At 46.8% G+C, this 11581-nt stretch overlaps 1 protein-coding gene across 1 annotated transcript in view; it reads right to left on the reverse strand.

The window, feature by feature from the left end:
• MMP24 (matrix metallopeptidase 24) overlaps window positions 1-9998 on the reverse strand; it is a 42196-nt gene extending 32198 nt beyond the window's left edge. The window contains exon 1 of the mRNA XM_064475739.1: window positions 9777-9998. Within this exon, the coding sequence (XP_064331809.1) occupies window positions 9777-9998 (222 nt within the window). The remainder of the gene's footprint in view (window positions 1-9776) is intronic.
• Between the last annotated feature and the right edge of the window lie 1583 nt (window positions 9999-11581).

The following is an 11581-nucleotide window of genomic DNA, read 5'->3' on the forward strand; positions in this document are numbered from 1 at the left end:
GACTTGTTTTTCTGATAGATGACAAACAACCCTAAACCCCTCTCTGCACCTCAGCCCCAAATACTGAGGCTGTGTTTCACAGTGTGCAGTCCTTGTGCACCACGGGCTGTCAGTGTCACATCATCCAAGGAGCTTGTTAAAAGTACATATTCCCAAACCTGAATCTAGACCTACTATATCAGACCCTCTGAGGTTGGGAACTGGGAATCTGTGCTTTCAAAAATGAGCTCCTAAGGTGATTCGGTTGTCTACTAAAGTCTGAGAACCACTGCAGTAGGGAACACTAGGAGTAATGACCTGTGCTGTGAGAAAAAGGTCATGTTATGTTCGGTATCACCCTTGATTTACTAGGACAGGAGGCGTGTTGCCCATTTAGGAAAGCCTTCTATTCAAGTTGGCTCATGAGCCAGCCCCTGCACTCTGTGCCTCAGCTCTGCTCTCATTGCTGGGTCCTCCACCTGCCTACCTCCTTGGTCGGTCCTAACTTTTGCAAATGGTCCATCAACAGCTACAACCCCAACATTGAGATTCCATCACATCATTGCACACTGGCATCAAGCGTGGCCTAAGATCATCCTTCCCTTTTCATTGCCATGTTAGTTCAGTCCTTACAAGTGGGTTTTGGCCTCAGTTTCCCTGTCTGGCACTCATATCCTAAACTGAGATTGTGAGGACCCTAATCTGTTTCTTAGGACCTCAGATTCCCTCCCTGCCTGGTTCTCAGTGTCCTCCAGAGAGTGAGACTCTAGTCCTACACACCTGGGAGCTCGGTGGGGTTGTATCTAAAAAGACAGGTCAGTTGGGACCAAGATGCCACCACATGCCAAGTATTACTTAATGCTGCTTCCAGCTGAGTGTCCTTGGGCAAATGACCTGACTTCTCTAGGCCATCATTTTTCTTCATCTGTTACTAAAAGAAAGGTTTTTAGGAGGATTCAGTGAGATGATACACTGTAATAGCTAAAATAATGGGCCTTCAAAGATGTCTACATCCTAATCCCCCAAACCTGCAACTCTGTTACCTTATGTGGCAAAGGAGACTTTAAGATGTGATTAAGTTAAGGATCTTCAGGTGGGGAGATTATCCTGGATCATCCAGGTGGGCTCAATGTAATCACAAGGGTCCTTTTAAGAGAGAGGAAGGTGGGTCAGCATCAGAGAAGATGTAAAGACAAGAGCAGATGTCAGAATAATGTTATTGTTGAAAGGAGGCCACAAGCCAAGGAATGTGGGCAGCCTCTAGAAGGTACCGACAAGGTACCGATTCTCCCCTGGAACCTCCAGAAATAATGCAGCTCGGCCGACATCTTGATTTTAGTCCCACTAAGTCCCATTTCAAACTTCAGACTGTCAGATAATAATAAGATATGATAAATTTCAGAACTGTAGGACAATACTTTTGTGCTGTAATAAACCACTAAGTTGGTGGTAATTTGGAGCAATAAGAAACTGATAGATGCATGTAAAGCATTGAACAGATCCCCGCACATAGCAAGTGTTCTTGCGATGTTATTGCCTATATTCTTGCTTCCACACTCTCCAGCAATACGTTGACCGCTGCCTTTGGCCGTTGATTCCTGACCAAATCATTGTGTGTCTTTGGTGACTCCTCAGAGGTTAGCCTTATGACTGTGGCAGTTCCTCCACCTCCTGTTCCACCAAACCCCTGCTTCCTCCACTACCCACACAACAGAGGTCCAGCCTTGATCCTGGGCCCACCTGAGTTATAACTAATTTTTTAAAACTTCAAACTTGGAAGGCTTAACCATACAGGTATCTAGAAAATGCACTTGTCAACGAATACTTAGAGATCATCTAATTTAACATGCTTGTTTTGAGAAAGAGAAAAATAAAACTCGGGGTGAAATGACTTATCCAAAAGTCACAGAGCAAATTGGTGGAGGAGCTGAAAACGGTGGCTAGTGTCCTTGCCTCCTAGGGAGGGTTCCCTCTGTCATGCTACAGCTGCCACATGGTTTGCCTCCAAATGCTGTCTTTTTTTCCCACTTACAGCCAATCTAAAAAGGGCCATCAGGATCGCCCACAATACCCAACTTAGCTTCTTGACAAACACCTTAATGGCACTGCGTTGCCTCTTGGCTGCCACCAGCTCTTGAGTGGGTGGTAAGTGCACTAGCGGGAATTCCCTGGCGCTCAGCACAAGGTCCTTGGCCCACTCCCAGGAGGCCACCACAAGCCAGACAATCACCAGGCCCAGGGAGGTGGCACATTTGGGGTTTTTGGGTCAGCACTGGGATGCCTGAGTTTTCCAATTCTGGGGAGGCCTCCTCCCAAGGCCAGGAGTGTGGCCACACTCTCATTCACTCTCGGAGAAGCGAGAAGACTTAGTCTTCCTTGCTCTTCCCAGTGCCTTTCTGTCTCCTGGGGCTTGACTTATGATGACTTAAGAAGAGGGAAGAAGGAGGACAAAGACTGTGGTCAGGCCTTAGTTTCTTTTTTAATTTATTTTTATTTATTTATTTTTTAGGCCTTAGTTTCTCAACTGAAACAGGCAGCCAGCTGAACTAGATAACCTTTAAGTAATTATATAAAGTTCTATTACTTTAGCTTAATTGGATTGAGCATGGAGCCGACTGTCTGGTTCCTTGCTGCCAGTCTTAAAGTTCAAGCTCCTTAGCATGGTACTCAACAAGCTTCACAATCTGATGCCAATGCCCCTTTCTAGCCTTAGGCCCTGTCTTGTATGTCCTACCCTCCTTGCCCACCCCAAGTACCCCCTAGTCTACCTACTGATCTACTTGTGTTGCCTGAGCACATCCTGCAAGTTCCCTCCTCTATGTGCCTGTTTTCCACTCCCTCTCCCTAGAATGCCTTTCCCACATGGATTCTGGCCTCTCCCAGATGAATTATTAGCTGTCTTTCAAAATGCAACCTGAATGCCACTTTAGCAGGGAGGCCTATCCAGGGTTAAATGGACTTCCTCTGGGCTCCCATTCAATGCACCCCTTGCTTGCGGCATCTTTCATAGTACATTACAAATAGTGGTTTCCATGCCTGTCACTTCCTGGAGCTCTTCCTCATGGAGCTTACAGCCTGGTGGAGGAGACAGATATGGAAAGGCTAAATGTTTCAATTCAATGGTAATAAGTAGAATGAACAAAAAGGAGAAGATCCAGGGAAAGAAAGTGGATGATGGGAGATCTAGGCTGTGATGTCAAGGATGGCCTCCTGGAGGATGTGACATCTCAGCCGAGATCTGTGCATGAGCAGAGGAGGTGAAGGTAAAGGTCAAAGAATGAGCACCCCAGGAAAAGAATATCTTACTGAATTCCTGAGGTGGTAAGGAGCCTGCATGTTAGAAAAAGAGGAAGAAGGCCAGGGCATTTGGAGTTTACTGAGAAGGTGGTATGCAAGGAAGTGGAGAGGCAGGAGGGACTCAGTCACACAGGGCCTCGGAGGCCTTATTAAGCAGCCTGTTAGGTACTGGGTACAAGGGGTCTCATTATACTATTCATTCTATTTTCGTGTGTGTTTGAAAATTTTCCATAATAAAAATGAAAAGAAGTAGCCATAGTATAGTAATATTAGTTTAGCCTTTATCCTAAAAGCCATTTTAAGCAAGGTGAGGGTGGGAGTCACATGATCATATATTTTTTTTGTTTAAAATAATTTTTATTAAATATTTCAAACATTTAGAAAGGCACAAAAATAATTTTAAAAAAATCTTTGGATGATCACCAACCAGCTTTGTTAAATCTTGGCTTTTGCCATATTTGCTTCAGATATAACTGACCCCTGTGTAGATTTATTTTTAAAAGGTCACTCTGGCTGCTGCAGGAGGAAGGATTAGAGGCGGGCAGGAGAGGCTAATCGGGTGGGAAGTTTCTGAGATCCAGATGAGACATGATGGAAGTTTCCACTAAAGGGGAGGCAGTGGTGGTAGAGAGAAGCGGCCACAGGGAAGATCTGTTCAGGATGTGGAACTGCTGGGGTTGGAGGCAGATTCTACTGAGGCAGGTGAAGAGAGGAGGTGGGGAAGGATGGCTCTTTCTGGCCCAGCGCTTTTGGGGCAGAAAGAACGGTGTGCATGTGAGTGTTTGTGATACAGAAGGAAGTTTTTAAATTACTGCTAACAAAGTTGTTAATAACTATGCCTTGCTTTTCTCTACCTACTTTGTTATAACAACATGTACAATCTTTGAGAAAATATTATCTTTTATTATGTGGCTTTGCCATTATCCTATGTACCTATATATCATCAAAGCCTAGTTCCAAGTTGCCCATTAAAACCAATCCATAGAGTAATAATAAAGAAAAACCAGGGAGGGACTGGAACAAAATCAATCCTGAGATCCAGTGAAACCAAATGATTTGTTCCCAAATTGCTCAGCTAGGGAGGACCAGAGCTGGGATGCAGAACTTTGATCTGCACACTAAAACAGATACACAGACCTAAGTTGTGCTAAGAAAGCTAACAGGATCTGGGGTGGGGCTGGCAACCAGAACAACTTGGGAACCAGACCTCGGTGCTTCCAGTTCCTCAACATGGCTCCGAGTAGGTCACTTCTTTGCTCAGAAACCTTTCATGACTCCCTTCAAACTTTGGACAAAAGCCAATTTCACAATCTGCTCTCAGCCTCCCTTTCCAGCCTCTTCTCAAACCCTCTTACTGGAAATAGCAATAACTCAAGCTCTCAGGCACATGAAATTCTCTTCTGTTTCCTAAATATGCCCTGCACTTGTGTGGCACTCTGGTTCATGCTTCCCTTCTGTCTGGACTGCTCCAACTCACTGTACTTTGTCCCTTTCCTCCCTCAAAGGTTCATCTTCGATACTAACCTTATTCATAGAGCATTCCCTGACTTCCCCTACCCCGTCTCCTCCTGCTTTGGATCTTCCTCAGACCTTGTTTAAACCTCTAGCATGCATTCATTATTCTTCAAAACAAAGTACTGACTTTTGTGTACCAAGCACTACTAAAAGAAGTTGGTGGGTGTACACAGACAATAAAATCCATTTAAAATATTTATGAAGTATCTAGAATGTGCCAGGCACTGTGCTAAGTCTTGAAGAGACATTGGCTGCAGTCTATTAAGAATTGGTTCCTCTGGTTTTGAGTTTAAACTATACCATATCATAAGGCTATGTACTGCCTAAGATTAATCTCTTTGGTACAATTACAATTTACTTTTCTTTGCTCTAAAACTACCTCTTTCAATGACTAGAGTGGGAGATGCCTGAAAGTGGAAAAGAGTGGCTAAAAGGCTATTACAATAATCCAGAATAGAGCAGTTTAGTGTAGAGGGGAGAGCACTCAGACCAAGAACAGGAAACCCAGCTTCTGGTCCTTGCTTTACTGTTTATTAACTCCATGTGGGTCCCTGGGCAAGATGTGGACAAGTCACATCATCTCTCTCTTTGTCCCTCTATAAAGTGAGGGCAATATCTTCCTTGTCTATGTCATAATGGTGCTGCCAGGATCAAGTAGGGCCACATACACGAAGTGTCTGGAAACTGCAAAGCACTTTACAGATATGAGTCTATTAAAGTGATAGGAAAAACCACAGTAATGATAAGAGAGAATGAATTAAAAATACAGCAGACTAGGCTTAGGTTAGATAAAAGGAAGGACTTCCTAACAGAATTTTCTTTTTTCAGACAAGAATGAAAATATATTGGAGGGCATGATCAGTTTGAAATATATTTTTGGCTTGGGAATCTGTCAGTGCTTTTTAATAGACCTATCCCACCCCTAGACTCATTTAGCGCTCCGACTTTCTTGACTACAGGTGCAAACTGAAGAACGGTCTCCATCTGCCCAGAATAGATCCCTTAAAACCAGTCTAGAGAGCAGGACTCCATTAAGTCCGAGGTCCTGGAGTCACGCTCGCTCACTCGTGTGGCCTGTGCTGATTGGCTTGTCTCTTTCTGCCTATACTGACCTTCCTCAGAATCCAATTGGGAGTTAGGAGGGCCAAAAATCTATTTGTGGGGCATTCTACTCAGCTCATAATAAGAGAAAGAGATGCTTTAAATAAACCAAACACAGGAAGCCAATTAGAGAATCAGTGGGATCCCCCAATGTGCAAAATACAAAAGAAAGACTCAACAAAGCAAAGGAGAAAACAAACTGAATGAATTTTTTTTTTGGCTTTGTCTTTTGGTAATGAAAGATCAGAGATTTGAAATCAATAGGCAAAGATAGTGAAGATGCTTTCAACTAAGGAGTCAGGAGACCAGAGAAAAGTTCTAGTTCTGAATCACCTACTATCAGGCTTAGTGACCTTGGGCAACTCACTTAATGGCAATTCAAGAAGATCTGTTAAATCTGTGTGTTTACTTGGTGATCTCTAAGGTCATGACCACCTCTCAATTCCTCTCTATTGTATGTCACTACCACTAGATGACAGCCTACCTAAAGAATTATGAAAGAACTCAAGGGTGTAATTGTGGAACCACTGCCAAAAGGAATAACCCCTATTTTCACTGAAGGAAGGGCAGGTGGGCAATGAGTCTTATCCCTAAGACAGGTTTTAGAAGGCATCTTGAGACCACATGCCCGTAAGCTTCTATTTCAGATTCATGTAACTTTCGGCATAAAGGATAAAGAGTAGAATCATTGATTGCTTATTGAGTAATTAACAATGAGCACTGAGAGCTGGGGATTGTGCTGGATCTAAAAACATAAAGTGCTTTGGTAAAGGAAGGTCTTTTCCTTTCCCCAAATAATATCTAAGTATTAAAAAAAATTAAATAATGAACTGGCTGGAGCTGCCTCAAAGTGCTTCCCTGAGAAGAGAGAAATAAATGACAAGAGAACTCAGGGAAATTTTCCTAGAGAAGCAGGGCTTGAGCTGGAAGTTTAAGGAAAGGAAGCAGATGGATGGGTGGAGGTATAGATGTAAACAGCATGTGGAAATGTCCAGGGAAGCATGAGAAGCTTGTCTTAGGATAAAGGAGAGACAAGCTTCTCTGAGTAAGGATCTGTATGGATGAGCAGTGGGAAAGACAGCCTTCTCATGAGGAGGTTGAGTGGAGTCCTACTCCAGAGGCCTTAAAAGACAGAAAGAATAGTAAGCAACATTATCTGCTGGTTGAAAAGCAACAGTAATTTCTATAAGGTTTCAATCATGTGATCCACATGATAATATTCAATGAAGGGATAATAATCTGCAAATTGCTTAGAGAAGCAGTGCATATAATTATCTTTTGGAACGTGTTGGACAGTATATTAGAAATTGAAGATAGAGTCATCATGGACAGTTGAGGGTGATGCTTTTATCAGGGCCTGGGAGCTCAGAGATAGAAAACAATAGAAGGAAATAAACAATAGAAGGCAATAAATAAATAGATGAAAATAAATAAATAGATGGAGCTGGTCACTTCTCTAAATGAAAGGAGATTAAGAGTGCAGGGGGCCCCAAGAGACCATGCTGGGGCTTGTCTGATTTAAATTTTTTATAAGTGATCCAGAAGAAGTAGAGCAAAGTGAAAATTTCAGGACTGCAGATCATATTAAGCCCTTTCAGGTAGGGAGATGCTGCCAAAGGGGAGAGAAAGAGAGAGAGAGGGAGCTAAAGGAAGGTACTGAGTGGGATGCAAAAACGGCAGATAAACGTCAACGTGGGGAAATGTAAGGTAATGATGCACTCCAGTAAAAATAATCCACGGAGAGAGTGTTGTGTTGCAGGCTATTAGTTCTGGCCCAGGAAAGGGATTGGGGAGCTACTGCAGATTGTTTCCTAAAGGCAGTGTCCTAATGTGGTGGGGTCAGGAAGGCTGACAAAGGGATAGGCAGAAGCAGGAAGGGACCTGAAAACCAAAGAGGAAATCATCCTCCTTTGTGTAAGACTACAAGGTCCCACATATGGGGACAATAATCAGGTTTATATCTATCGAAAGTTAGGTTCCAAGGATATCTAGAATACATCAACTAAAATGACCCAGAGGATGAATGTGGCTATTCTAAAGGTGACCTATTATAAGGGGGAAACTTAAGTACGAAAAGACGAAGGCTAAGGGAGGTGGAATAATCAAAGCCTATAAAACTGATAAGGAGAGTGGGTACCACGACCTTCTCTCCAAATCCTAACATATTCAACCGAATAGCCTCTTTTAATGCCTGAAATATCATAGGAATAAAAGGGTTTCAGAGTTGAGATCATCTAGCCCAATCTCTATATTAGAGATGGTAAAATTCAGGCTTAGAGAGGGCAAGGAAATGGCCCAAGGTCACAGAAGCCACTAGGAGCCAAGGTAGGATTAGAAGTCCAGGCCTCCTAAATCCAAGGCTAGGGTCTTCCCACCTCACCTTGTATACTCAGGAAGACTAAAGGAATCCAGATTTTTATAGGGTGTAAACTCATGAGACGCATTACTCTGAGATGACATAAAACTGAAAACACAAACAGGCTAGGGAAAGTTTTCACTAAAAGTCAATAGCAATTATATGACCTTTGGAAGACAACTACCCATAGGACTAAAGAGACCTTCTACACACCCTAATTCTGGAGGAACGTGTACCCCTTTGAGAGCCTGAAGAAATCCAGGGATTCTCTCCTAGAAAAACACATTTGCACACACAAACACAATTTTGCACAAGATTTCAGACCCCCCGAGTCCCATGCTCAAGTAAGAATCCCTGTACTGGCAGATTCTTCAGAACAAACAGACTGTCTACTTCAACAAACACACTCCATGTCTTAGGTTAACCAAGGCAATTGCTCTGATATTCTTTAGTGAAAACCACCGTCCCAACATCACTTGTCAGAATCATAGGCTGGTAGGTTGGAAGAGATCAGAAAAATTACCTCGTCCAACTGTCCCCACCCTTGTGTGAGATAGAATAATGTCATAGTTAAATATGGGGAGACTAGAGTCAGCTTGCCTAGGTTAGAGTCCCAACTCCATCACTCACTAGCTGTGTGACCTTGGGCAATCACTTAATTCTCTGAGTCTCTAGCCTCATCTGTAAAATGAGGGAAATCAGTATGATTATCTCATAGAGGAGTTGTGAGGGTTAAATGAGATAATTCATATAAAATTTAGCACCAGGCCTGGCACACAATGAGTGCTCAGTAAATGCTGGCTGGCATTAGTGTTATTATTATGCTTGTATCCATGCAGGTATTATGCATGTATCCATCCAATCCGCTCCTGGAGCTTTTGCTTGCACATGTCTGTGATGAGCCGCTCACCGCCTCCCAAGCTGGCTGAGCAGCTCAGATTGTTACAAACTTCTTCCTATATTGAGCGAAATGTGCCTTCTTGCAACCCCTACCCCCACCCCTGTTGGCCCTAGTTCTGCCCTGTGGGGCCACGCAGAGCAAGTCTATCCTTCCTCCACGTGACAGCCCTTGAGATATGAAGACAGTGATCGAGTCCTTCCCCCGCCCTCCTTCCCCCCCCCATCCTCTCCTCTCCAGCTTGAACATCCTCAGTTTCTTCTCCCAACCCACAACAGACTGGCTGCGCTTACTATTTACTCCCAGGCGTTGTACGGTTTCCCTCACACATAGTCATGCAGGCCACACACCCCACCGCCACAACAATTCCGACCCTCCCGCTCCGCCCCACGCCCGCTGCCCCTGTCCGCGGTGCTGAAGCGACTCCGGGGCCCCCGCGGGCCTGGCGCGGCCCTTCCCAGCCCCAGCCCTGGGCCGCTGGCCGAGACCCCAGGCGCGGACCCCGGTGCGACACCTCCGCGCCCCCAGCGGCAAGCGCGGCCCGGACCAGGCCCTGCCCCAGCGCCGCCCCCCGCCCTGCCCGGAGGCCCCAAGCCCGCGCCCCGGCCCAGCCCGGCGCGCCAGCCCCACCTGCCCGGCGAAGGGCGCTTCAGCCTCGGCCGCCCGCGCCGCCCGGTCCCCGGCCCCCGCCGCCGCCGCCGCCGCCGCCGCCGCCCGCGCGGCTCCAGGGAGGCAGCAGAGCGCGGGCAGCAGCAGCAGCAGCCGCCCCGGGGCCCGCCAGCGGCTCCAGCGCCGGGCCCGGCTCGGCGGCAGCGGCCCCGGCGCGGCGCGGCCGCCCCGGCTCTTCGGCATCCCGGCGGCGGGGCCCGGCCGCCCGGCTGCGATGGCGGCGGCGGCGGCGGCGGCTCCGGCCGGGTCCTCCCGCTGCAGCCGCTGCGGAGCCGCCGAGTCACGGCGCCGCGGACACGCGCCCGGCCCGCCTGTCTTCGCCGCCGCCGCCGCCTCGGCCGCCAGCGCGCCCCCGCCTCCGCGCGCCCCGCCCCGGCGGGGGGCGGCCAGGGGCGTGGGGGCAGCACCCGGGCCAGACCCGCGCGGCCAGCGGCTCCCGGCCAGCCTAGGGACACTGGCGGAGGAGCGACGCTGGGGTAGGGGTCGCAGAGGCGAAAAGAACAGCTCTGGAGGCAGGGTCTAAAGGGGTGAAACTGGAGGAGGGGGATCTGAGGGGCAGCCCTGAGGGAGAGGAAAGAAGCTAAATAAATAATCTTGGAGATAGAACCACTCCACGGCTCTGGGGGAGGATATCCATATTTGGGGGCCAAAGCCGAAAGCATAGTCCCAGGGTAGAGGGTCTGGGGGGTGGGGGGGCTGCAGGAGGGGAGCTGAGTCCTGGGAGAGGGTAGTGGGGAGCTGCCCTGGGGTAATAGCGAGGTTGGAGGGAATGAACTAAAGAAATGTCCCTGGAGGAGGGGGTTTGAGAAGGTGGCAGTGGAGAAGGAAGGCAGGGAGGGTGAGAAAGTAAAGAATAAGCCTGAGGGGGTTTGCAGGGGGGCTGGAGACATTGGGTGAAATTAAGGTGAAGCTCATTCTGTCACCACCACCACCCCAGAAGGAGGGACATCAACCAGTTAGGAAGATCATTTTTCACCCAAAACAACCCATATTTATCGAACACTTTCTATATATATGTAGGGCTCTGGGCTACTTGGGGTACAAAAAAAAAAAAAAAAAAAAAAGGCTGATTCCCTGAAGTGTAGAGGTTTACAGCTTGGTGAGAAAACTAAGTCCAAAGAAACACAGAGAAGCGAATACCAAGTGTTGAAAAGCGTACAGGCAGGTGCTCCAGGGGTCAAAGGAGACTTGGGTGGTGGTGGGGAGTCAGGACAGGCATTACTGGAGTTGGAGTTGGGGGTGACTCTAGTTTGGCCTTGAAGGAAAGGCCAGATTGAAGCAAGGGAAGGGGATGGAGAGGGTATGTCAGGTAGGAAGATGAGGGTGTACAAGACGTGGCTGGGACAGTAGACCCATTTCTATGAAGCACAGGTTTCATATAAGAAAGTGCTGGAAGTAGGGAAATGGTGCAAGCCTGTAAGTCTTAGGATAATGAATTTGGGTTCTGTTCTGAAGGGAAATGGGAGTAGTGATGATTGAAGGTTTTTTTGAGCAGGATGGTGTGTGGAAAATGGTATTTTATGATTAGCTGGTAATTTGGAGGTGTGGAAAGGGCTAAGGTTAGATCTATGCTCAAATCTCAATTCTGTTCCAGTTGTATAAAGTGATGCTGAGGCTGCATAAGATTGCTGTAAGAATGAAGTACTTGGTACTTAATAGATGTTCCAAGTTCTCCTCCCAGTGTACAGAATAACGCCAAGAAGAGGCAGAGCAATTAGTTGGGTGATTACTGCAATAGTCTAGGTACAAGGAAATAATGATTACAA

The sequence above is a fragment of the Camelus dromedarius genome, chromosome 18 (genome assembly GCF_036321535.1).
Source record: "Camelus dromedarius isolate mCamDro1 chromosome 18, mCamDro1.pat, whole genome shotgun sequence".
Classification (NCBI taxonomy): domain Eukaryota; kingdom Metazoa; phylum Chordata; class Mammalia; order Artiodactyla; family Camelidae; genus Camelus; species Camelus dromedarius.